The sequence below is a fragment of the Barbus barbus genome, assembly GCF_936440315.1.
Source record: "Barbus barbus genome assembly, chromosome: 30".
Lineage (NCBI taxonomy): Eukaryota > Metazoa > Chordata > Actinopteri > Cypriniformes > Cyprinidae > Barbus > Barbus barbus.
The window spans coordinates 13,589,214-13,616,729 of record NC_136758.1 but is presented as its reverse complement, the minus strand read 5'-3'; the positions used below and the strand labels follow the sequence as shown (position 1 = coordinate 13,616,729).

The following is a 27,516-nucleotide window of genomic DNA, read 5'->3' as shown; positions in this document are numbered from 1 at the left end:
CACAGTCTCGAGAGCATGGAGACAGTAGAGGAGACCTAGACAGCGCTGTAGAAAGTCCTTAACCCATCAGCAGGACCGGTATCTGCTCCTTTGTGCAAGGAAGAACAGGATGAGCACTGCCAGAGCACTACAAAATGACCTCCAGAAGGCCACTGGTGTGAATGTCTCTGACCAAACAATCAGAAACAGACTTCATGAGGGTGGCCTGAGGGCCCGACGTCCTCTAGTGGGCCCTGTGCTCACTGCCCGGCACCGTGGAGCTCAACTGGCATTTGACATTGAACAACAGAATTGGCTGGTCCACCACTGGCGCCCTGTGCTTTTCACAAATGAGAGCAGGTTCACTCTGAGCACGTGACAGATGTGAAAGGGTCTGGAGAAGCTGTGGAGAATGTTATGCTGCCTGTAATATTGTTCAGCATGATGGGTTTGGTGGTGGGTCAGTGATGGTCTGGGGAGGTATATCCATGGAGGGATGCACAGACCTCTACAGGCTAGACAATAGCACCCTGACTGCCATTATCGGGATAAAATCCTTGGACCCATTGTCAGACCCTATGCTGGTGTAGTGGGTCCTGGATTGCTCCTGGTGCACGACAATGCCCGGCCTCATGTGGCGAGAGTATGCAGGCAGTTCCTGGAGGATGAAGGAAGTGATACCACTGAATGGCCCCCACGCTCGCCTGACCCAAATCCAATAGAACACTTCTGGGACATTATGTTTCGGTCCATCTGACGCCGCCAGGTTGCACTTCAAACTGTCCAGTAACTCAGTGATGCACTGGTCCAGATCTGGGAGGAGATACCCCAGGACACCATCCGTCATCTCATTAGGAGCATGCCCTGATGTTGTCAGGCATGCATACAAGCACGTGGGGGCCATACAAACTACTGAGTACTATTTTGAGTTGCTGTGATGAAATTTCAGCAAAATGGACCATGCTGCATCATTTTTTTCACTTTGATTTTCGGGGTGTCTTTGAATTGAGCCGTCTGTAGGATGATAATTTGCATTTACATAAACGATGTGGCATCCTTTCGTTCCTAACACATTACCCAGTCCATATCAATATAGATATTCAGCATGAGACTAGTATATATATATATATAATTTCAGTCAGGACTCTCTTAAGTCAAAAAGAATACCATAGACAAGCCTTTAATTCAACTTTTATTGCATATTTACTAAATTTACATTTGGCGGTATGGCTCTGTTCCAAGTTCCCTGTCCTTTTCATGAGCTCCATGAAAGCCAAGACAGGGAAACAGCAGCCACTTCAGGGGCAACCCTCCCATTTTAGGAATAGGAGAGTAGCACAAAACCCCCCCAGAACAGAGCAAGCAACAATGACAACAGAATGACATTGTTTAAGTTAAACAAGTTAAAGGAGGAGATGGGGAGGAGGTGGGATGCAAGCAGCGTACAGAGGAAGCAGCAAAGCAAGCAAACAGAAGACGGGTTTAAGTAAGGCGCCCTGTTTGAGATTTGCCAATTGAGAGCTTGGGAGTCGGATCAGCTGATAGAGGCCGGGTTTGAATTTCTCCAATCAGCTAGTAGCGGAGCTTGACTACGAGGCCTGCCTGAACTAACGCAGAATGCTTGATATATACTGCCCTCCAAAAGTTTGGAAACACCCCTGGCAAAGTGTGGTTTTGGACGATATCAGCATAAATCCTTATTTTTTTGGTGCAATTACATTAAAAAGTAACTTGACCAGCAATGATAATTTTCAATTTGATTACATAATAATGGCAAAATATATGTCAAAGTCAGACATGCCCCTTTGACAGCTGTGATGCCTGGTTACTGGTTTAAACTTGGCCCAGGTTTTTAAAAGATTTTTGGGTCAGCACACCTTAATAGCTTCAACAATTGATTGCCAATTAAGTTTAGAATACAATGAACCAATTAGAACACAATTTAGGTCAGATAGTTTACAAATACCTATTTGTGGCTATGTGGATATTTTGATGAATCGAAAATTTTATTTTTTTCTATGTATAAACTATGTAATAAAATGTCTTCGTAGTTTTTGTTGTCCCTTATCAGTGCAAAATTATCACAAATTAAAAAGGATTCATGCCAATATTGTCCAAAACCCTACGTTTCTAGGGCGTTTCCAAACTTTTGGAGGGCAGTGTACACACACACGTACACACACGCACACACACACAAAATGGTCCATAAGGCAGCAACAGTGTACACCCCATTTTTGGCTCTGCTTTATTATCTTAAGAGCTTCTACTAAATGTGGTACGGAGGCAGCTCAACTATTAATGTGAATAATTTCAAACATTTCCGTGATAAAAGCCTCCATTGTAACAAAAATACACATATTACAGTGCAAAGCAACCGTACAACACTTAGCAGTGGTCAAAAGGATTTTCAAAATAACTGTTGGATAATTCCTGCTTTTAAACTTAGGATTTAAATCACCACACGACCCTGGTGTTTGTCCAAAAACAGTATAATTTGGCTGGGAGTTTTGTGGATAGAGGGAGAAAAAACCCTAACATTTCAGATTTGGGTGGAAATAAAATAACTGACCAACCCCTGTAAATTATGGATTTGTCTTAAATCCCCATGTCAAATAACTACCATCCAGATAGGGATAGAAATTTAAAGAAAAAAAAAAGATAGAAGAAAGAAATAAAGAAAGCTGTATGGACCACAAGTAACCACACCTTATCCACAAGAAACTAAATATTTATTTTAAAGTCTATGCCACTTGTCCCTAACAGGCCAAAAACCACAGATTTGAGGATGGTGGTTTACAAATCACATACAAAACTGTGGGACAGGATTTTTCCTTTTTCACCTTTCTCCACCCTTTTCTTCTGTTCCCACAATGCTTTCCAACCTGTGGGCACGAATGGGGGGCAGCTGTTCATAGGTGCTGAAGCCCAGCTCTGAATTCTGCTGGGGCAGCTGAAAAAGAAGCAGGTGGTTCTTTAACACCTGGAGAAACAAAGAAACCAGACATGTCACTGAAAGATATACAAAACCGGGAAAGGTGAGAATATCAAGAGAGATGTATAGTGGAGATGAAAGCAGATCCAGGCAATGGAATGTCTTTTTAAGGTAGAGGCGAATGCCTGACAGTACCTCATCTGCCAGGTAGTAGGTCTTTCTGAGCAGGCTCCGGCGTGCCGCCTCCACCTCCTACAGAGCATGTAAGTCAAATTGGTCATAACTCACAGCACAATGACAGAATAAGACAACTAAGAGACCATCACTCACACTTGCTTCACTCATAAGACATATTTCAAACCCAACCACTCCATTTGGGATTGTGTGACAGAGCGCTTGCATATATAAATTATAGTTTCCTCTGGGAAAAAAAAAAACACGACTCAAATGTCACCTAGAATAGTATCGTATTCTGTATCAGGAGACCAGTCACAGTAGTCTGAATTTGCATAAAGTGCATTTGCTCGGTTGCCTTAAATTGCATTACCTAATTTTTGGCATTTTCCTCACATTAGGCAATTATATTGCTTCAGTAGACTTGGAATATAATGCACAAGTCACACTAACTACTTTTCACACTAACTTCTTTTTCTGGAGATTGACAGCCTCTGGTTACCATTCATTTTCATTATCTGGAAAGAGCTGCTTGAACATTCTGCTAAATGCTTTTTTGTTACAATGATTTTGTTCGGTGCTGTTATTTTTCACAAAAAAATTAATAAATTCAAAATACTGTACTGCAAATATTAGAAGGAAAACAAACTAAAATGTGCAATTTTGCCTTGGCAAGTAACTGAAATACATAAGTTACAATACACTAAGTTAAAGTGCTTTAAAAAAAACAATAATTAAATTTATAAAAGCCCTTGACAAAATTAATAAAACTTAAACTAAAGGGAATGGGATGTGTTCCAAAAAACAAACAAACTTAAAAAATATAAAAATAAAAGCTAATTCACATTACTAATTAATACACATTAATAGATACTTTAATAAACAATACAAAAATAACACTGGTCTTGTTGCACAGGTAATTTACCTCTGCCACTGCATCCCGGGAGAAGATAAACGCATTGAGGTGGGCAACAGCCACCACATAAAGTACAGGACACCAGTTCCTCTTCAGAGCTCCAGTTACTAATGCTCGAAAATACAGCCGCAACAGAGGAAGGGAGTCCTCCATGGGGGACGTGAACTTCTCCAGTGGAACAGGCAGCTGTACAGGACAAACAAATCAAATTTCAGATGGAGACGGCTTTAATTGGTTTGCAATAAAAAATGTAGCAGCAAACCCTCTGCCTCGTAACTACAACTGTTCTCTGATGACATTTGTAATAATCCATCCACAGATTACATTTATCATCTCTTTATGAACTTGAAGATTTAAAGTTTTGGTGGAATGTATTATCAATGGAGAGATAGAAAACAGGTTTCATTACAAATATGCATTCCAAAGATGAAAATGTGAGTAAAGGTTTGGAACAAGTGAGTAACTCATGACAGAATTTTCCATTTTGGGTGAACTATTCCCTTTAAACTCTTGATGCACATATGAGACGAGGGAACGGAAGTTGGACTACTATTTTAGAAATGTTAAAGGGGTCATGAACTTTTATTGTGTACTGTTTTCTGAGGTCCACTTATAATGTTATCAAGATTTTTACATCAAAAACATAATTTAGAAGTAATAGGCTATTTTCTGTCCTGTTTTTGACCCCCCTCATCAGAACAGGCGTGGCGGATTGTAGACTGGAAAGTAAATGCCCGCTGCTATGACTGGCTAACAGTTGTGTATGTTTGACAGCGTACATTCCTCACAGATGCTGTGTTTAGGTCAAAAATGCATAAGTAACTCAATACATATCAAACGATCTGTAAGAAGAGACAAAGCAATAGTAACCACGTGGCTGGTGGGGAAGTCGTGGCCTAATGGTTAGAGAGTAGGACTCGTAATCCAAAGGTTGCGGGTTCGAGTCCCCGGCCGGCAGGGATTGTAGGTGGGGGGAGTGAATGTACAGCGCTCTCTCCACCCTCAATACCACGACTGAGGTGCCCTTGAGCAAGGCACCGAACCCCCAACTGCTCCCCGGGCGCCGCAGCATGGCTGCCCACTGCTCCGGGTGTGTTCACGGTGTGTGTGTGTGTGTGTGTGTGTGTGTGTGTGTGTGTGTGTGTGTGTGCGCATTTGTTCACTACTCACTGCTGTGTGTGTGCACTTGGATGGGTTAAACGCAGAGCACCAATTTCGAGTATGGGTCACCATACTTGACAATACGTCACGACTTTTACTTTACGTAATGAAAACAGTTACTCACACTTGTGTTGCAACAATACTGTCAGATCCAATATAGTCGGCACAGCATCGTCTTTTAGTTTCAATCTTTCTGAAAATCTTGTGTCGAATTCTGCCTTGTTTGTAAACAAATTTGCGGTAAAAATAATTGAACAAAGGACCAAGTTCTTACTGACGTGGTCTGGATCCACTCTTTCCTAAAGTTGGGATCAGAAGGAAGGCAACACAAACACTGTTTTCCACAACTTGGCAATGCACAGTGTCTTGTTGTCTTCAGAGCATCTTTATCATTTGATTTCTGTGTAGACCCGAGCGTTCGCCTCTCTCGTAAACACTACATGCGCAAATCAGTGGGCGGGGCTAAACAGACATTGATGTCGATCTTCTTCTGCGGAGACAGTGCTTATCCACACTAGAGTAGAACATTCCACAAGCCTTCAATACAAGCTGCTTTTAGACTAACAACAAAGTTTTGAGTTCTGAAACTTACAGGATATTTTACAGTACAATGACCTCTTATATGTCAAAATATCAAGGGAATTCTGGTTTCACAGTTCATGACCCCTTTAATTGCAAAAAAGATACATCCAAAATCTTAGCAATATTCACAATGTTGCCTAATTTTATATTGGCAACAAAACAAATAAATAAATTCTGACTATTTACCACATTAATTTCATGCATCCCTGTTATTAAGACAATTTGGTAGATTCCAAACAAACCTTTTTTTCTTTTTTTTTAACTAAATAAGACTTTCCCAACTCAAATCATCTGATGTTGTGAACTGCACTTTACAACTGAAATCTCAATCTGAATTGGATTACAGCTCCAGATGCCGAGAATTGCAAAGACAAAAGTACAGTCATGTTTCCATCACGCCTAATCTGTGCGTAGGTCACCTGACAAAAAGACACCACTTACCTGCTGTAGCGAGATCCCCAGCGATCGCAACATTCCCACATGTTCTCCAAACACAGCCAGCCTCATGGTGACACTGTAGCGCCGCTGTAGAGGCAAAAGCATGAAGCAGCCAAAGAGCGGGTCACCGAATGACACAGCCTCATACTGCGCCAGCAGATCCGAGTACAGGTCATGAAAGGAAGCCAGGCCTGGTGGAGGTGAGCCCAGATCCAGCGCCTCAAGCTGAGCTGGCCGTGTTAGCATGCGAAACAGCGCCCAAGTAAGCTCTTTCACAGGCCGCTCCAGGAAGAGGTCACTGGAGCACAGAAAGACACAGGCTAGCCTGGCTAACTTAGCCACCGGTGGCACTGCCGTGAGCGCTTGCTCCCTCCAACTCTCCAGAACAAGCAGCCATTGAAGGCAGTGAGTGACTGACTGCACTGACCCCGCTGGAAGAGACTCAACCTGATCCCCACCACCAGCTGACAGCCCCATTCGCTCATAGAGACTTATGAGCGGTAAGAAGGGCCAATCAGAAGGCAGGGAGGGGCCGGTAAGTTCAGGTAGGAGATGAGAGCTGACAAAGGGCGTACGGCCGAGGTACCGGTCACGGGATGAAAGGACAGAGGATTCCATGTGTGCAAGGTGGGTGAGATAACAACCACGGATGGAGGGCAAATGATGGAGAGCGTCACGCAGCAGAGCACCAACAACAGGTGAAGTCCTGTCTTTAAGCTGCAACTCAGCCAATGCAGCCACCTCTGGTTCACCACAGACACCCTCCCTAACAATAAGAAAAAAACGTGTCATATTACAGCAGTTATTTTCCAAGACAACAATATATTTCTCATAAACATAAAGGTACATCCTTGTAGTGCTTAAATTGTAACATATATTACTAAGTTTGGGATCGGTAAGATTTTCTTCCTTCAGAAATCATTCTAATAGACTGATTTGATCTGATTTTGATTTTTTATTATTAATTTTTAACATAGTTTGGCTTATTTTCTTATCAATAGAAAGCTCAAAAGAGCAGTATTTATTTGAAATGGAAATCTGTTGTAACCATTAGAGTTTACTGACCCCAACTTCTGAACGATACTGTATTTAAAAAAAATAAAAAACAGACAGATAGAATAAAATACCATAGATACACTTTAAAAAATTACAAACATATTTAAGTATTAAAAAAAAGAAACATAAACCAGAATCAACCGTCCATGCAAAGACCTGCTACATTCTGTCTGAAATGTGCAGTTTGCTGCTCTCTTGTGAGTGTGATGTGAAACTACAGCTTGATAAAGCTGGGGTTTCATAGTTCACTTTTTTTTTATAACAATTAACCATAAATGCATTTAAAGGATGTTTGATACTCTTATTTAAAATCAGAAAAACATCTGGAGGTCAACATCTGAACAAAAAGAGTATACAATCAGAATATGTGACCCTGGACCACAAAACCAGTCATAAGGGTCAATTATTTTCGAAATTGAGATTTATTTCCATTGATGTATGCTTTGTTAGGATCGGACAATATTTGGCGGAGATACAACTATTTGAAAATAAGAAGGGTGCAAAAAAATCTAAATATTGAGAAAATCACCTTTAAATTTGTCTAAATGAAGTTCTCAGCTATGCATATTACTAATCAAAAATTAAGTTTTGATATATTTAGATTAGAAATTTATGAAATATCTTCATGGAATATGATCTCTACTTAAAATCCTAATGATTTGAAAAAAAGGAAGGATCTGCTAACAAATTATGCCCTTTCAAAAAGTATTTTTATTATTATTTATGTTTAAACAACTGATGTCAAGTTGATGTATAACGTCTATGTGTCTGGAGCCACTATATAACAAAATGTGAATATTTTGTGTGACTGAAGTCGTTGTAATCATACAATGTACAAGACAAACGAGAGCTTTACGGCAAACATCAGAAACTTACGGAAGGAGGCTGTGACTGAAGGTCATGACAGACATGAGTTCATGTGCCAGATATTCACTGCCAGGCAGCAGCCAGGACACTAGAGCCAGCGATACTTGGTGGAACAAGGTGGCGTGTTTGGCCACCTCTGGGTCAACTAGAACCTAAAAAGAATTAAGGCATTACAAATCCTTTCATTAACTAACCAAATGCTTTTCAAATAAAACCAGCATATTTGAGACTTATATTTTCTGTTTCAAGCTTAGTTAATTAAACTCAATGTATTGCATTTATTAAGCAAAGACATTTAAACAATATTGGTATATATTGGATATATATATATATATATATATATATATATATATATATATATATATATATATATATATATATATATATATATATACATACACACACACATACATAATTATTTAAAATAATTACAATTATAATTTAAATTATACATAAATATGTGTGTGTGTGTGTGTGTGTGTGTGTGTACAAGTTACCAGCTTGTGAGCCAGTCTGAGCAGCAGATACAGCAGGTGGTGCTCATGGCGTAAAATCCAGGCACTCAAGTGAGAAACAGAGGGCATGGCTCCGATACAAGCCCGCAGATAAGTCAGTACAGAGTCCGAGAGGATGAGAGAACTGAACTGATGAGAGGCAAGAGAAGGAAATTTACCACCAAGATAATCTCAGCTCTTTTTTTCAGGATTTACCATCAAAATAAATTTACCTTCTTTATTAAGCCTTTGTGGATGGATGTGATGGTGTTCAGCAGGTATAGGAGGGCAGTAGAAAGAGACAGAGGGGAGTTGGACCCTGCCATTCTGCTGGAGGTCGTCATCCTCGAGCAGCCCAGGCCTGGCAGACTGGGGACAACCTCCCCACCAGCTGCACTCAGCCCGGGATTACAGACCACAGAGCTGGACCTGCAGCAGGAGAAGAGAACATAATCACTATTATGTTCCAATTATACAATATCTGTTCTTTTTGTATGGCTCAAAATTATCTATTAATTATAGACTTTAAATTACGATTAAAAAATCCAATTCTTAGAACTAACATACAATACAAGCATAGTCTTATCCTATATTTATTTAGTTTAGTTATTTCCCATATGAGTGTCAATGACTATATTAATAGCAAAAAAAATACAACATACAATTAAACTTCTAAAAAAAATAAGTCATCTCCATTAGAATTCAGGAAATATATTCTACTTGATTCTTTAATCAAATAAGTAAATTGTACATATATTAGTACTTTTATTGTGCATGTACACTGTAACACCACAAATAAAGTCATTATAATTGTAAAATTATTACTAATTTGACTAATCTTACAAAAAAAATCTCACTACAATTATTATTTTATTAATATTATATTTATATTATTGTTATATTATATTATATTATATTTAGTGCTGATGTAGTTAATCTCAGGAAATATCAGTAAGAGTTCACTGTACCTAAAGCTGCTGGTTATATTTTGCATGGCCTGATGGGATATCAATGGCAGAAGCACATCTGAAGTTAGTGACTCGAGTTCCTGTAGACACTGTACCGGCTGGAAAGAGCTCTGACAAAGGAATCAGATCAGATCATTCACATTACATGCAAAGGATGGTAATTATTTAAAATATCTGTCATTTTAGGCCCATTTGCGCTAAGAGTTTAAATTACAACTATATTTTTATATAATCCAAAGGGATAAATATAATATGAGAGAAAAAATATGCAAGGCTGTAAATGGCACTCAATTTCTACTAGCAGTGTAAAATGCATGAAAATGCTTTTTTTGTGAAGATACATTATCAGCAGCTATTTTGTGCAGACAGCATTATCTTGCCTTGAGGGATCTGACTGAATGCGCTGAATAATGTGGAATAATCCTTAATATTTTGGTGTTTATCACACCAGAAGCTTTGATGAAGGGCAGTTTGGATCTAAAAGAAGCCACTGATTATCCACTTTGATTCTGAGAGTTGAGCTCCTCATGTCCTAACATATCATCTATGCATTTATTGATCAACTTTTCAAGGCATTTATAATGTAAATTGTGTATTTAAAAGTGGCTAAATATAAGCCTTAGGTAGATTTGCCTGCAGAAGAAAAGGCCTTGTTTAGGGGGATGGTGTGACACTGGCTTTGATGCTTATTTCTTTCGTATTAATACCTACTTGTACACAGAGATGTGAATAATACGCCTCCGCATAGAGCAGGTAGGATGGAAGCAGAATCAGAGCACTTGACATTTGAGCCGGGCCATCGAGTGCTCTCACACAGCCCTTGAGAGAGCTAATGACAGTGGGCTGGAGACCCGTCACATGACTCCATACAACCGGAGGAGGTGGAGGACACTCTGTACCCTGAGTACTGTCAATACACACAGAGAATCAGCTCAAGACCATATCCAAAATTCATTGCGCACAAATGAAACTGCAATATTAATATTAATAAAGCAAGACATAAATTATGGTGGTACATATTTCTCTTAATAAAAACAGCTGATAATGCTACCAAATTTTTCAAGGTTCCAAACTAACTGTAAAACTAATCAAATAGAAAATAGTTCAAAATCTCTTTCTAGTTATTTTTAAGGAATCCATGAAATCCCTTTTCCTTTTTTTCCTTCATTTTACAAAATATTTATATTTTAATGCATGCTGTTCTTTTAAACGTTCTATTAATTGAAAAATCACACAAATATTCTAAAGTAATTAATAAAATATTAAGCAGCAGATCTGTTTTCAACATGGATTATAATAAGAAATGTTTCTTGAGCAGCGAATCAGCATATTAGAATGATTTCTGAAGGATCATGTGACACTGAAGACTGGAGCAATGACTGCTGAAAATGCAACTCTGCAATCACAGGAATAAATTACATTTTACAATATATTAAAATAGATAGAAAATTGTTATTTTACATTGTAATAATATTTTGCAAAACTACTGAATTTTTAATCAAATAAATCCAGTGAAAATAAGAGAATTGTTTCAAAAACATCCTACCGACCCCAAACATTTGAACGGTAGTCTATATTAATAGTTTTTAAATATTTTTAAATGATCAAAAGTAGCAATCAAATACACACACTCTATTAACATTTAATAATAGTATGCATTTATTTATTTATATAATGTGCAATTGTTGATACATTTGAAGCATTGTTTGCTACAATGGTGACATTGTAAAAGTGTAGTCTCACCTGACTAGGTCTCTCTGCAGTTCTTCATGGCATCCTGCCGTTTGAGTGACCTGAGTCAGCAGCACGAGCAGAGCCCTGATTCGGTCCAGCTCCAGAAGCAGCACAGCCTCAGATGAAGCACACGGCCGGTTCCCAGCCTGCAACCTCTTCACCAGCACAGGATACAGGTCCCTGGAATGATGCACACACTCACAATCCGTCACTACAATCACATGCTTTGAATACATTGTATATTCATAATTTCCATTGTATTTTAAAGTGTAAAGTGGCTGGTCCTCCTCACGTGTACAGATTGCAAGCCTGTCCATAGCTGGCAGCCACTGCGAACAGCCTCAGCGCCTCAGTACTGCAGTGAAGAGCTTCACCTGCTTCCAGCAACATCTCTGATGGTTCCACAACCACGAAACGAGACAAAACCTCCTTCCCTCCAAGAGAGTTCAGCTAAGACACACAGACTAATTACGGCCAAGCTTGACTTTCAGATAGTATAGGCCTAAGCTAAAATTTACAATTTTAGAGTATAAGAACACCCTTAAGGACGTTTTAGTTTAGGCAAAAACACATTTTTATACTTTAATTAACCAAATTATTAATATTTGACATCAATAAAGCATAGTAGCCCACAGCAAGACTATATACAAACATATTTCAGCACAACAATATGGTTTGACATCCGAGTAGGAGACCTGTCACTTGTTTTAATAAGCATCATACTCACTTACTAAAGTGGGTGGGAGACCTGTTAATCTTGCAATAAGTATTATAATTATTCACAATTAGTGGGTGCTTGACACTGTTAACCTACACAGTTTAGTGGATACTTACTATTCTCGCACAAGCATGCCTCCCAGCACTTGCTAAAACACGAAGCAGCTTCATCGCCAAGGCAACTGGGAGCCCATACAAAGAGGACGGAGCCTGTGAGGTGGCAGGAGCCCAGGAGCAGGGAAGAAACTCAGAAATCACAGTGGTCATTAGCCGCGGACAGTCCAGGATCTGAGAGAGAAAAAGGTTTGAATTTGAATGAAAAACAACAGAGATATTTGTGCAAACAATGTGTAAATTGTATCATTAGTCCAAATCTAAAGTAAAAACACAATGTAGCACTGAAGTTCAGATCATAAGGAAATAGTAAAGTTCAGAGGGTTCAGAACAGTGTTATTATTGTTAACTACAACTAAAACTATTAATAATCATTTTCAGTAATTAAAATAAAGCTGAAATAAAATAAAGCATGAATATTAGATTTTTTTTTTAAATGTTGCATTGGCAACTAAGTGAAATAGAGAAGCTTAAGTTGAAGCACTAAACTTACTAAAACAAATTAAAATAATATAAAAAATAAAAATGACAATAGCACATTATGTTACTAAATTGAAAATGAAAATACAAGTGAATCCAAAATATTAATAAATACCATAACAGAAAATATATATATATAAAACTTAGTGAAAAATAAATATACTGAAATATATTTGAAATACATTTATTTCATTACATGTACTACAAATACATGTAGTGCTGAAGTCCAACTAAAGATATACTGAAGTATATTTGACTGTGCTAAAGTGGAACTATTGCAAGCATACTTCAGGTACACTTTAAATATCCTGCATTTAAATGATATTATACAGAGATCATACAATCCTTATTAATACTGACATCAAAACACATTGTAAGCTTAATATTAAGAAATGTGCATTATGTACAAGTAGTACTCCAAATAAAGTTAAATTATAATTTTTCAGTAATTTTCAAGCGATATGTCAGTTAATATGTTAACAGGCTTGAAATATACTTGATATGAAATAACTATATTTGAAATATATTACTTTTTTACTAGGGTATAAAATAACACTGGTTCAGAATTCAGCTACCTGTGTTGCTGCAGCAGTCGAGTGGCGAGCGATTCGGATCAGAACCTCCAGAATATCAAGAACAACCCGGGGTGAGGGCCGCACCACCTCCAGGATATACCGCAGCCGAGAAAGACCCTGCATCTTCAGAAAGCCCTGATGGCAACACAGAAATCTCAGTAATTCTGCATAAGCAGCAACTAAATTAGCAGAAAGAGAGCAATCTTAGACCCCCGGGTTACCTTGACAACATCCTGCCTAGCAACATCATGATCTGTTTTTTTTTCTTCTTTCTCTTTAGCAGTTTCTTTCATGATCTCATCCAAGCCTTCATCATCCTCGTCCTCATCCTCCTGAGCAGTAGGCAGTAAAGGAAAGGTTGCCATCCCGAGCAGCCATGAGAAGGCACTATCCAAGCACTCCTAGGATGAGACAAATCGGAAATGTTGTGGTTACTTGTAACTACTTGTGGCAAAAATGCATAAACAAGATGATTGTCTCTTACCTCATCGTCAGATGAAACCAGCAGAGCTCGCAAGGCATGCACCGCTGCTGACATAACAACCTCCACACTGTCATCCAGGGAGAACCGCAGAAGAAAGAGGACTCCAGCATCCAGTAAAGAAGATAAGACGCTGCCCTTCAGAGAGGAAATGTACTCGCCAGCCCAGGCCTGATGGAGAACACATGTACAGTGTTTATAAGAGACAAATCTACAGAAATAGAAAGAAACAGGCACAAACCCTCTTTTGCCATTAAAAATCAAATCATGATTTACTAAAGACAATCAGTACATAATTAGCAATGAAAAAGCGTTGATATACATGTCTTAACCCAGACAGACAGACAGATGTGCATCTTTAAGACGATCCAGCATTTACTCTCTCATAATACCATCTTTGTGGACTCTGCAGGAAATATAATACCTTTTCACAGCAACTCAATTAAATTTTGTCTTAATTTCGAAATGTTTGTTTACTTTGGCCAGGACATTAGCGAGAGTGCTGATGGCCAGATTGCGCTGTTGGTTCAGCTGACTGCGAGAGAGGAGAAAAAGCTCTTGCAGTGAGTAGCCAGCCAGCTGGAACAGAGGAGAGAGAAAATTATAGTTAGTATTACAAATATACAACAACTACACACGTCTGCATTTGACTAATACAAACACCTTTTAAAAGAAGTACTGGCATCAGTTCTAGTTTGCTGCCAGTCTAAAAACAATCCAGCAGATTAATTTAGCTGAACCCACTAACCTCTGGCTCCTCTCCATGGTGATGCAGGCCTAAATGGGTGGGCAAGTCTTTGGTGGGTGGGATGAGAGTGCCAGCAAAATCAAAACGTGCTTGCATAGCCTTTAATAAAGAATTCATGCAAACAAGAACATAGAATTACATTAAGTCAGTATAAAATGAAATGTCACCATATTTTTTTAATGAATGTTATAAATCTTGCTTCATATATGTTTCACTTTAGGTCTTAAGTGAAAGCAAACAGCTGAGAAAGAAACTGTGTAACAGCATATTGGATCTGGGCAGCTCTTAAAGTGACAGCAGTCTAATATCCCTGCTGTCTGTCATTCATGTTAATCAAACAACAAAAGAGAGAAAATCTCTCACTGCTTTTGACTAAATGGCTTTTATAACTTTAATAAGAAGAAATATATATTTAACAGACAGTGAAGAATATGCAGAGTTTTTATAAATTTGATTATTTCATACAATGTATGTAGCATTTCTTATTTGTTTGTTCTATTGTAGTTTTTTTTTGTCCTTTTACTTGTAGTTAGATGTTTTTTGTATTATTTAATCGCTGTTCAGTGGGTTTTTAATTTAGGCTAGTATTAGTTTTTGTGATATTGACACTGGTGACAAGAATTATGACATTTCTATGGCATCAAAACTTTTGATTTCATAAAGACCTTATTTAAATAAAAAATAACTATATTGTGATATATCATTACCATAAAATAAAATGACTCATACTGTGATATATGACATTTCCCCCACCCCAAGTAAGTTCTATGTATTATTTTTACATAATTTTGAGAAGCCGAATAATTTGAAGTATAATTCATGTCTGTAGCACAAACAATGCAGTATTAAGTTACAGTATGTACCATTTTTGGGGTTTAAAAAAGTAAGTTCTACTGATGCTTGCCTTAACAAGCACAACTAAATAAAGCACCTCCTAAGATTTAGTGGTTTGTACCTTTTTGGTGCTCTGCTTCCTGGGTGCAGGAAGGTCTCTTGTCCATTCCAGTTTTTCTTGCTCCACCTTGCCCATGTGAAGCCATTCCTTTTGAGGCTTGATTGGCAGCTCCTCCTCTGTAAATAAAAATAACACCAATATTATAAATGATTAATAGTAACAGAGATCAACAAAAAACACTAGAGTTCGTTTCAGTTCGTTTAACAGCCTATTCCAGTTCCCATGTATATTGACATACACAGTACCACATGCTGACAGCAGTGCAACTACGGAAGGACTGTTCTCTGAACAGTAACCCCTGATGTGCTTCATTCATAAATGTCAATGAGTTCCTCTTATCTCTATTACCTTAAAACAAATTGGTGCTTGCTCTAGCTAACTCCGCTCTAATCAGACTAATTGAAATTGATGCATCTGCCTTAGCAAGCAGATCTGCAAAGTGAACAGTCCTGAATATGTGTGGATTCCAAGCCGAGGGTGAATAACGAAATGGAAACAATCCAGCTTTTGCTGACAAGATTGAGAAGACCACATCTGGTACATTAGCTTTACTTTCTAATGCTGTATGCATGCAGACCAGTCCAAAGTCCCCATTCAGTTTTCTGCATGAAACTAAAGCAATGCTGTAACAATGCTGTAGTAGCATGTGTCAAAAAATCTCAAATATGTAGGTTTATTGTGTAATATCATTTTTACAACATTTCTTCACCATGCAATGGTACATGATGTGATCTGTCTCTGCCAAACAAGCTCTGAACTCACTTACCTGTAATTGGAGTTTGAGCTACAAACGGATTCTTATCTTCCTCGTCATCCTCCATGGTATCCCTCTGAGATTCCTGAGCTTTTATTGTGTGGTCTAACTGTGGAGACGTGCTATTAGGCAGAGGTTCATTCAGGAAGTCTTCTCTTTGCACAGGACCAGACGCCGACTCAGATCCTGGGGTTCTCTGTGCCTTTCGAGATCTCAAGAAGTCTACTAATCTAGGGTCTGACATAATATAACAACATGAGAGCAAAGAGAAAAAAATGTTGCTGTTACAAAAGGCATGTTTCACAAATTAGGTCTAAAAATGAAGATTTAAATAAAACAAATAAAATCAACAAAACAAAATGTTAACAAAATGGTCAGTGAAGGCTGCTTAAACTTCAGAAAATGCCAATCAAGCTCAGGAGGTCAAATTATGGACACATTTAATTAAATATTTATTTTATATGAGGTTTGCAACCCTGCTAAAATATGGGATATTGCCTAGCAACAAATATTAAATATATCTACCGATCAAAAGTTTGGTGTCAGATTTTTAATGTTTTTTTAAAGGGATAGTTCACTCAAAAATGAAAATTATAGAATTAATTACTCACCCCCATGTCGTTCCAAACCCATAAGCCCTTCGTTCATCTTCGGAACGCAAATTAAGATATTTTTGGTCTTGCGGGTTTGGAACGACATGAGGGTGAGTAATTAATGACATAATTTTCATTTTTGGGTGAACTAACCCTTTAAAGTCGTATGTTCACCAATACTGCATTTATTTGATCAAAAATACAATATAACTGTAAAATTATTACAATTAAAATTTTCTGAATTTTCAGAAGCCATTACAGTCTCTGGTGACACATGAGCCTTTAGAATTCTTTATAATATGCTGCTTTGGTGCTGAAATATTTCTGATCATTATCAATGTTGAAAACAGTTGTGCTGCTTAATATTTTTGTGGAAACTGATATATTTTTTTCAGGATTCTTTGACAAATAGAAAATTCAAAAAACATTTATTTTGAAAAAATATATATATTTTAACATTATAAATGTCTTTACTATCACTTTAGATCAATTTAATGCATCCTTGCTGAATAAAAATATTAATTTCTTTAAAGAAATCATAATGACCCCAAAAGTTTGAATGGTAGCATGCATTAAAATTAAATATAATTTATACAATTACTATGCTAAAATGGATTTGCAAATACAATGGTTGCACATTATAAAAATTCAGAAGCCTAGCTTGTTAGGGACCAAATAATACAAGTACACTCACCGGCCACTTTATTAGCTACACCTGTTCAATTGCTTGGTAACACAAATTGCTAATCAGTCAATCACATGGCAGCAACTCAATGCATTTAGCCATCTAGATGTGGTGAAGACAACTTGCTGAAGTTCAAACCGAGCATCAGAATGGGGAAGAAAGGGGATTTAAGTGACTTTGAACCTGGAATGTTTGTTGTTGCCAGGCGGGCTGGTCTGAGTATTTCAAAATCTGCTGATCTACTGGGATTTTCACACTAAACCATCTCTAGGGTTTACAGAGAATGGCCCGAAAAATAGAAAATATCCAGTGAGCGGCAGTTGTGTGGATGAAAATGCCTTGTTGATGTCAGAGGTCAGAGGAGAATGGGCAGACTGGTTAGAGATGATAGAAAGGCAACAGAAACTTAAATAACCAATCGTTACAACCAAGGTATGCAGAATACCATCTCTGAATGCACAACACGTCGAACCCTGAAGCAGATGAGCTACAGCAGCAGAAGACCACACCGGGTGCTGCTCCTGTCAGCTAAGAACAGGAAACGGAGGCTACAATTCGCACAGCCTCACCAAAATTGCACAATAGAAGATTGGAACAATGTTGCCTGGTCTGATGAGTCTCGATTTCTGCTGCGACATTCAGATGGTAAAATCAGAATTTGGCATAAAGAACATGAAAGCATGGATCCATCCTGCCTTGTCTCAACAGTTCAGGCTGGTGGTGGAGGTGTAATGGTGTGGGGGATATTTTCTTGGCACACTTTTGGCCCCTTAGTAGCAATTGAGCATCGTTTAAACGCCACAGCCTACCTGAGTATTGTTGCTGACGTGGCCATCCCTTTATGACTACAGTGTACCCATCTTCTGATGGCTACTTCCAGCAGGATAATGCACCATGTCACAAAGCTCAAATCATCTCAGACTGGTTTCTTGAACATGACAATGAGTTCACTTTACTCAAATGGCCTCTACAGTCACCAGATGTCAATCCAACAGAGCACCTTTGGGATGTGGTGGAACGGGAGATTCGCATCATGGATGTGCAGCCAACAAATATGCAGCAACTGCGTAATGCTATAATGTCAATATGGACCAAAATCTCTAAGGAATGTTTCCAACACCTTGTTGAATCTATGCCACGAAGAATTAAGGTTCTGAAGGCAAAAGGGGGTCCAACGCGGTACTAGCAAGGTGTACCTAAAAAAGTGGCCAGTGAGTCTATATTTCCTACAAACTAACAAATAATATATATATATATATATATATATATATATATATATATATCTATCTGTATACAGTATTTTTTTTCCTTACAATAACCTGAGTAAGGGGTTGTTCACACAGATCGCATTTTTTTTAATGGCTCGTTTCCACCGAGCAGTACAGGTCAGTACGGTACGGTACGATATGATACGATACGATACGATACGATACGATTCAGGACAGAACACCCTTATCCAGCTTGCGTTTCCACTGCCAACAGTACCCTTACTTGATAGGCGTGGTGTATGCCGGAAAGTAGCGATCGACAATAAAGCGCGACAATAAGCACAACTCTGCCTCTTTTGGTTAAATGTCAGTTTTAATGGACAATAATAGCCAATATAAAAGTATAAGTACAAAGTATAAAAGGCTTATATAAGAGGAAATAAATACAAAAGCAAACAATTCAGTCAAACGTATGCTGCAAAGTCAGCACTGTACTATGGTAAAGTTCAAAATATATCAAATTAAACAACTTTTGTGCTCAGCCAAAACGATATGACCAGGAACAAATAATAGATTCATGAGACCACGAATGCCTATTAAATATACCCAAAACGAATTGCATCTCATGTTTTAAACAACTACATTCTCACCTGAAAAACTACATCATGACATGATAACCGTAATATTTTGAAAAATATGTGGGGTTTTTTTGGGCAATAACCTTTCACAAGTCCACAAGAACAGACAAGAACGTATATTGAGAAACGGCTATTGTCTGTAAATATATAAAATCATAAAATACAATGTTATATTTTTTTGCGTTTGCGCACTCTGATGTAAATAAGCCCAACATGGCAGCAGAGTGGAATGAGTGAGCTTAATCCCCTTCAACCAATCAACTTCTGCAGTGAGTTTAGCTCCACCCTTTTGGTACCCTTTGCTGTGCTAGGTACCCTAACGGAAGGGTACCAAAAAAGTGGTAGGGTACGGTTCGCTATTTTGGTACCATTCACAACATCTGACAATGGAAACTGAAATAATTGCGTACTGTACCGTACTGTACTGAACCGTACCGCTCAGTGGAAACGAGCCATAATATAAGTTTGAAGATGTATCTTGTTTGGCACTCGAAGTGCCAGTGAAAGATATCGAGCTTACCAAGCTGTGCCATCAGCTTCCTCTGCTCCTCCAGGATCTCATGCTGGGGCATCGCCTGCAACTTTGCCTGATTCTCCTCATGGATTTTCATTGTCTCCATGGCACTATTTGCAATCCCAAGTCCTTGACCCGTAAGTAGCACAGGGCCACCAACACGGTCTGTAACAGACGCCCAATCAGAAATCAAGCATGCTTTAGTTAACCATGAAAAACTCTGTGGAATGTAACAGCACTTACCCATTACATTTGACTCAGGTCGATCAGTCTCCATATTCTCCAATGGTGAGAAGCTCACATGTCTAGATGCAGAAGACTGATCTCTAGTCTCTGAACCATTTAAAGGCTGAACATCTTCCTTCTTAGCCCTTTGTGCTGCAATTTGACGTGCAAAAATACTTTTTCTTCCTTTAGGAGCTCTTTCCTGCCCCTAAGTGCAGTGAGAAATACAGAAACGTCAGAGAAACTAACAAGCTGGGAGGGATTTTGTGCATGTATAATATTTTCTCACCTCACTTTCCATTACAGATCTATGAAAGACTTTAGGGAATGCAGCACCTGTGATACACGGGAGCGACACAGATACCGAACTCGTGTCCCTCTCCTATAGGAAGACAAACAACAAGCACAACAAGACAAACACATTGCATTATGCTGTCATTCGATAAAACAACAGGTACACTGTTAAAAAAACAAAAACAAGTGACTCACAATGATTCTAGACAGGACAGCACTGATGTGGGTATCATGTCTGTCCAGTCGCTCTTCAGGGTCCTCATCTTCAAAACGCACCCGCTCCTGTTTGAAGCGTGACTTCTTTGGAGGTGCAGGGGTCAAGGTAGGAAGCTCATCTGGAAGATCTGAAGGTGCAGATGAAATAATTTCATTACAAGGTTAAGTTTGTTTTAGATCAGCCTGATCTTATTTAAGCAGGTCTAATGAAACCCATCATTAAATTTGTTCAAGAAAGAAATGTTGAAAGATAACGGACAAAAAGCTCTTTCTTTCCTACCTTCTATAGTCACAACATCTCTCTGGTTTCCCTGCTCCTGTGCATCAGCTGCAGCAGCGTCTCCTCTGCGTTTATCAGGGCGCTTCACTACAGCGACAGAGGACTGGCCGCCGGCCGCCAGAAGCTCCTGCTGCTCCCGGAGCAGATCCGCCTCGCTGTCTGTGGGCTTGGGACGCCGCAACATCCCAAACTCCCGAGTTAACACAAGGGCGTCTAATGGTTCGGAGGAGACTGTCAGAAATAGTAACGATTCAAGATTTTGCTCTCTTTTCAGACTGACAGTCTGAAAGTTTTCTTTTTGGCTTGCAGATGATAATCAGCACATTTCCAGCAAGTTTCTAATATAATTAATAATCAGTCCGTGATCAGCACAGTAACGATGGAAATATTAATTTATTGTAAATCCAGGAAAGTCGTTTATGCCACGGTCATCTATCAGCTATTTGACTGAATATGTACACTAAACGCATAGCCACAACCAACACATGTACAGTTTACAGACGTGACTCCATTTCCGGGTTATGTGTAGCTATTACAAAATAGAAGCCTTTTCGGTTTGAGAGCTTTTTTTTTACATAAAAGATTGCATCGTTATTAAATCATATAAATATATAACACAAAATAGCGCATGTAGTTTTATTATATATTCTTATTTTTTATTTACATTACTAGAACCTTATTTTATTTTCCCTTTTCTATCGTTGAAATTATATTACATTCAATGATATTATATTAATTTATTTTATATTAAAATATTAAATAAATATAATTTAATAAATATATCAACGACGAAAAGGCTTGATATAAAGGAACAGAAATTATATTTGAGCAAGAATATCCTAAAATAAGCTTATTATAGTCTTAAAATGCATGTCTGAGTATCTCTGGCTTTCCTCTGATCACTTTTGCAGTTTATACATATACATCTGTTTATCATCACATAGGCTATGTTTATCATTATTTTATCTAATAAGTTCATATATCAGCAGGGAATTAACTTTTAAAACATTTCTACCCTATAAAATGCTTAATATTTAATAAGTTAGAAATTAGTTACTAGCTAGTTAAATTAAAGTTGAATATCTTCACAGACTCTATTTATGACAAACATGGCAAAACAAATCTTTCTCTAATTATGCAGATCACATCTCGCGCAGTTCAGTATAAACACAAATCAAAGAATCAGCTTCGGTCTCCGTGAGACTTTGGAGAGCAGCTGTCGGGGTTTTTTTCTCCGTCCTCCGCAGTCTCCCCGCGGTCTCCGCCCCCCAGTCTGCCTGAATGGGAACACCCAGAGCGGGATCCCCGGCGTTCCTGGCATCCATCCCAAACACAGCACCGCCGGACAAACCAACGTCCTGCTGAAGCGTGTTTCATTGAGAAAAGCGGCGTATTGCAGATAACATATTTGACTGCAATGTTACACCTGCCGCAGGATGTTGTCTCTAGATCTGGAAACCGATACTACTGCGGAGGACACAGCGCCAAGCACCCCAGATGGTGGCGTGGAGACACCGGCCAGTCTCGATGTGCTGGAAGAGGTATGAGACGAGTCTTATGAGTACTAGATGTACCATAGTCACCATGGAGGAGATGGGATTTCTGCATTATAACCCCTTGTAGACTCTGATTGTCTTAGTGTGGTTTGGCTTGTTCCAGTAAATGGCTGGTCACAGTAAAGGTATGTCTGAGATTGAGAAAATGTTATTGTAAATTCACTTATATTTGTTGTTTAAAAGAAACTGTTAATGTAATAACGTTTTTTCAAGCAATTCTTCTGTTTCCAATTGATGCATAAACTTTATGGTGCACATGTTAGGCCATTTGATGATAATCATCCATAGGCTAATGAAACTCTTGAGTTCTTTGCAGTATAGTCAAAGATCACTGATTGCACATCCAGAGTAATAAACCCACTAGGATGCAATGCTTTAATCTAATTTAGGCTATGGCTTACACTTCATTTTTGTGGTGGTATTAAAATCATGCTACTGCTGCTTGATGCACAAATTCAGTAATGACAATAAATTTGACAAGACTCCAAGAAGGACAAACATATTTAAATTGCATTTTACATCAGGTATAGCTCTAAATCTGTTGTTATATTCACTGCACTGAATTTTTGCATTGATCAACACCTCTACACTGCTGTAACTATGGAATTGCCACTGTGGAAAAGATTATATGCCTGTTAGCTTGAGAATCACCCTCACCACAGGGAGTTAGAGCAGATATGTTTAACTCAGTATTTTGGATAAAACCTTTCATCTATCACACTAAATAGCCTGCCACTGTTGCTGATTCCAATCCGCATCTCTGATATTAATTTTACTGGTGCATATTGCCATGTGAAGCCTTCTGGAATGGCCTGCCAGTTCTGTGAATGTCCCTTAGCTCATCTTTCACAAATCCTGCTTGCTGGAACTCACAACTGTGATTTGATCTTCTCTAAAAATTCAATTTAAACAGCAGTAAACTACATGTAAAAATGTACTGCTGTAGATAAAGAACATCTAAAAATACCAAGTGATATCAACATTATTAGACTATATAATATTATTAAATATATTAATTATGCTGCACAAATTTAATTTAATAAAACATTTAAGCTTTATTGAAGAGGATTCAAGTAGGCTGTTGATGGAATGTTTGTTGTTTATTTTAATTTTGAGCAGTTGCTTCAAATTAACCTTCATTTTTGAGATGGTACCACAGTACACCGACAAACAAAATCAGTGCCCCACATTCGGTATTCCTTAAGTCATTATCAAGTTTCATGTAATCTGCTTAGGCATCTTAGATCACAGCCATATTATGTCCAAAGTTTCACTTATCCAAGAGCAGTGAGGATAAGAGCAGTTTTTGTACAGTATGCTTTTGAATGACTGACTGTTAGCTCTGTCACAGTATTCTCTTTCATGTGGGATTTCCATTATTGATGTTGCACCTTGCTCTCCCCTCTTTAAAAGCCTTTCAACCCTTATACATATCAGAAGCTGTGGTATTGGCTGCTGAAATGTACAGACACTTATGGGAGAACAGCATACTTTCTCAACTCATACAGATACCATCTCAGATACTGAGTCAATTTTATATTCAAAACACAAACTTCTCAGATTTTTGATCAGTTAAGTTAAATAAAAGTAGCCTCTTAGTATGTTTTATTCAGTGAACTTTCAGTAATAACTGACATTTTCATCATAATTTGTATTCGATATCAGCACCCCTGAGTGAGATTCAAACTCAGAATTAGGAGCAAAGGTCCTTTCCCTCTTACAAAAAACTTCTGTGCATTGCCAAAGTTCAGAGTTAGCACACAAAAGCATTGCTGAGCTACTCTCCTGCAGGTTTTTTTTTAATATAAAAAAATCTATTTGAGAGATTTTGTCTGGTACTGATTGAAGACTCAAGACAAAGTTGCAACAACATCCACCATGTTTTGCTTCATCCATTTCATTGCCTGGATTCACAGTGCTCTATGATTTTCACAATGTGGAAAATTGTGGAATACATTGCATCATAAAAGTGGAATTACCTGTAAAATGTTCAAATAGTGCACCAGTTTGAGTGCTTGTCTTAGGTTTAATAGACATAATCTGAAGACTTTGTGCCAGGATGTACTGTAAGTAAGTCTGAACTGAGGGATTGCAACAAATCCTTAGTCTTGTCAGGCCCCACTTTCTCACATAGATCTATATCCCTCTAGTCATGTTAAGGGTTTACTGTCAGAGCGTTGTCTGCATTTTATTTGAATTAGACTCAAATGAATGTCCATTGCAGACTTAATTTATAAATCAAATGTATTTTATTTATTTTAAAGGGTTAGCGCACCCTAAAATGAAAATTCTGTCAATAATTTCTCACCCTCATGTTGTTCCAAACCCATAAAACCTGCGTTCATCTTCAAAACACAAATGAATATATTTTTAATGAAATCCGAGAGCTTTCTGACCCTGCATAGACAGCAATGCAACTAATTTCAACCAAGTTCAAGACCCAGAAAGGTAGTAAGGACATCATTGAAATAGTCCATATGACATTAGCGGTTCAACTGAAATTTTTTTTAATCTACGAGAATACATTTTGCGCACAAAAAAAAGTGACTTATTCAATGATTTCTTAACTTATCAAAGCCTATTTACAATGTCTACCATAGCATGTTTACATCTGCCAATGTCTGTATACAGTATGTGCACAGTGTATCTTGTAATAAATAAATATATATATATATATATATATATATATATATATATATATATATATATATATATATAAACATACATCATACATATATTTCTTTTACTCTGCACAACTCTGTATACAGTGATTTATATTGTCAATTACAATTACTCAAATTTATACACAAACTTATTTCAGTTAGTTGGTAAGGCAACATTTCTATTTTAAGTTTTTCATATACTATTTATATTTAATTTTAGTTAACAGAACTAATCTAAAAATATTTTATCCTTTTGTCCAATATCATTTCCTCATATAAGTGACATTAAATCTCTGATGGTTTGTATTGTATTCATTACCTCTTGTTTTCTTATTCACAGTATTCACAGCAAGCCTATGTGCCTTACAATATGCTTATTACTATTTCTCTTTCTCATTATTCTTTGTAGCAATGGCCAATAAAGCAGTCCCTAAGTGCCTCTATGTGCCGCGAGACACATTGGCGATGCCTCCTCCTTTCGCTGCTCATGTACAGCTGCCTGGGTGCCGTGACCTGGTGTCAGCTCACCCAGGTCACCAAGCTGAGCTTCGATTCCTCCAGTACTTCCCTCACAGCCTCAATGAACTCTCTCAGAGGAGGAGGTCGCGCCATGATATACCACGACAGCCCTTGCTCTGATGGTTATGTATACATCCCCTTGGCCTTCCTGCTCATGCTCTACGCCGTTTACCTCATGGAGTGCTGGCACTGTCGCGCCCGCAGCGAGTTACAGAGCAAGGCCAATGTAGAGAGCGTGTATGACAGGGTTCTGCGCATGCGTCAAGCCCGACCGTGCGTATGGTGGAAAGCCATCAGTTACCATTTTGTACGCAGGACTCGACAAGTAACGCGTTACCGGAATGGAGACGCCTACACGACCACGCAGGTTTATCACGAGCGTGTTAACACACATGTAGCTGAGGGCGAGTTCGACTACAGTCGCTGCGGAATGAGAGACATCTCGCGCAACTTGCGCGGACTGGAGGGTCACGCGGCGACACGGTTGCATTTCTCCAAGTGCTTCAGCTTCACAGGAGCAGGACCTGAAAATGCTTACCTCAACCAACGAGCCAGGTTCTTTTCGGAAATCGAGGGACTGGATGACTACATGGAAGCCCGCGAAGGCATGCTGCTGAAGAACATCGACTTTAAGGAGCACCTCATTGCTTACGTGGATCCTGACCAAATGCCATGGTACACCTCGCGGGTCACTTTCTGGTTGGCGGCTCTCCTCATGCTCTCCTGGCCACTGCGAGTGCTGATTGAGTACCGCACGGCGTTTGTGCACTACCAAGTCGAGAAACTCTTCGGACTAGAGTATAGCAACAACAGCCCATCTCCAGACGCCGACGCCACCTCGAGAAACACTCGCTACGGCCTTCCGAGAGCAGAAACCATCGACAGTACGGAGCTGGAATGGCACATTCGCTCAAACCGCCAGCTTATACCAAGCTACTCAGAAGCCATGCTGATGAACCTGGGGGCTTCTGGGTCAAACCACAGGGACAGCATTTCCTCCAACCACTTGCTGTTGGACAGCTGCTCGGCGCAGAGCTACGGGACACTGGTGCAGAACTGTGAGCACTGCTGCCAACACGAAGGCGGGCGAAGACGGCCGACTATCAGCTCTAGCTGCTCCTCCATCTTCTCCCGCCATACCTTCCACTCCCGTTTGTCCCTGGACACCTCACACTTCTCGCTGTGCCGTATGTATGGCTCCAGGCACACCGTGGGACTGTGGAGGAGCCGCAGTAGTACACTTACAGAGCGTTGCTGCCCCGATGAACAGTGCTGCAGGTCTTACACCAGTCAGCTTGCGCTTAATGACAGCCCGCCAAACTACCAAGACGCCCGCTTCTTCCCAGTCCTCATTGTACATCGGCCTGAGGGCTGTGGGGACTCCTCTGAGGTGAGGAGATACTATGTTCGGAGAGGCTCCTGTTGTGTGGAAACTTCAGTTTAAAGTGGCTTGAAGTGGTCAAGCTGTCTAATTCAGCGATAGAAAACATTTGTTCAAAATTATTATTTGCACTATGCAGAAAGTGGACGTGATGGCTGTTGCTTGATGCCGAACTGATGAAGTGTATTCTCATGAACTTTGTCTTGCTCTAACAGCTAACATGCGTAAAATTAGAAATGTGGCTTATTCAGTGCAGCACTGAAGACTTTTATGTTTACATTTTGATTTCAATTAAAGGGCTGGATTGGAATTATCAATAAATCGAACCAGCTTTTCATACTATTTATGAACAGCTGGCTGATAAATATGGCAGCTTTAATAAATTCATATAAAAAAGGAAATCTTTCAACACATTACGCATTACATTTTACATCAAAAACATGCATTGCTGGTAATAAATGTTTGTGGTCACTGAAGGAAAGGGTTATGACTGCTGACTTATTCTAAGAGAGAAGAGAGAAAGAGAGAAAATAAATTCAATAGCTGCCATTTTGCCTTTGTTACTAATCTGAAATGTGTTTTTAAAGAAATAAATTATTGTATAACAAGTTAAATATAA

At 38.8% G+C, this 27,516-nt stretch overlaps 2 protein-coding genes across 2 annotated transcripts; one reads left to right on the top strand and one right to left on the bottom strand.

Annotated features, from left to right (window-relative positions):
• Positions 1 to 1,154: 1,154 nt before the first annotated feature.
• rpap1 (RNA polymerase II associated protein 1) lies at positions 1,155 to 21,303 on the bottom strand. The gene is made up of 24 exons (XM_079385910.1): positions 20,779 to 21,303; positions 20,478 to 20,626; positions 20,278 to 20,370; positions 20,007 to 20,196; positions 19,770 to 19,928; positions 16,138 to 16,362; positions 15,372 to 15,487; positions 14,417 to 14,515; positions 14,146 to 14,247; positions 13,672 to 13,839; positions 13,409 to 13,588; positions 13,188 to 13,322; positions 12,136 to 12,306; positions 11,594 to 11,751; positions 11,311 to 11,481; positions 10,279 to 10,474; positions 9,568 to 9,677; positions 8,833 to 9,028; positions 8,603 to 8,749; positions 8,115 to 8,257; positions 6,186 to 6,948; positions 4,011 to 4,187; positions 3,107 to 3,163; positions 1,155 to 2,959 (listed from the first exon to the last, which is right to left on the bottom strand). The coding sequence occupies exons 1-24, from the start codon at positions 20,960 to 20,962 to the stop codon at positions 2,816 to 2,818; spliced, it is 4,233 nt and encodes a 1,410-aa protein (XP_079242036.1). The 5' UTR covers positions 20,963 to 21,303; the 3' UTR covers positions 1,155 to 2,815.
• A 911-nt stretch (positions 21,304 to 22,214) lies between these two features.
• Positions 22,215 to 26,960, top strand: LOC306850077 (transmembrane protein 151B; the record flags this gene model as incomplete). The annotated part of the gene is made up of 2 exons (XM_079385512.1): positions 22,215 to 22,319; positions 25,407 to 26,960. 2 exons carry the CDS (start codon positions 22,215 to 22,217, stop codon positions 26,958 to 26,960), a joined length of 1,659 nt encoding a protein of 552 aa, XP_079241638.1.
• Positions 26,961 to 27,516: the final 556 nt, after the last annotated feature.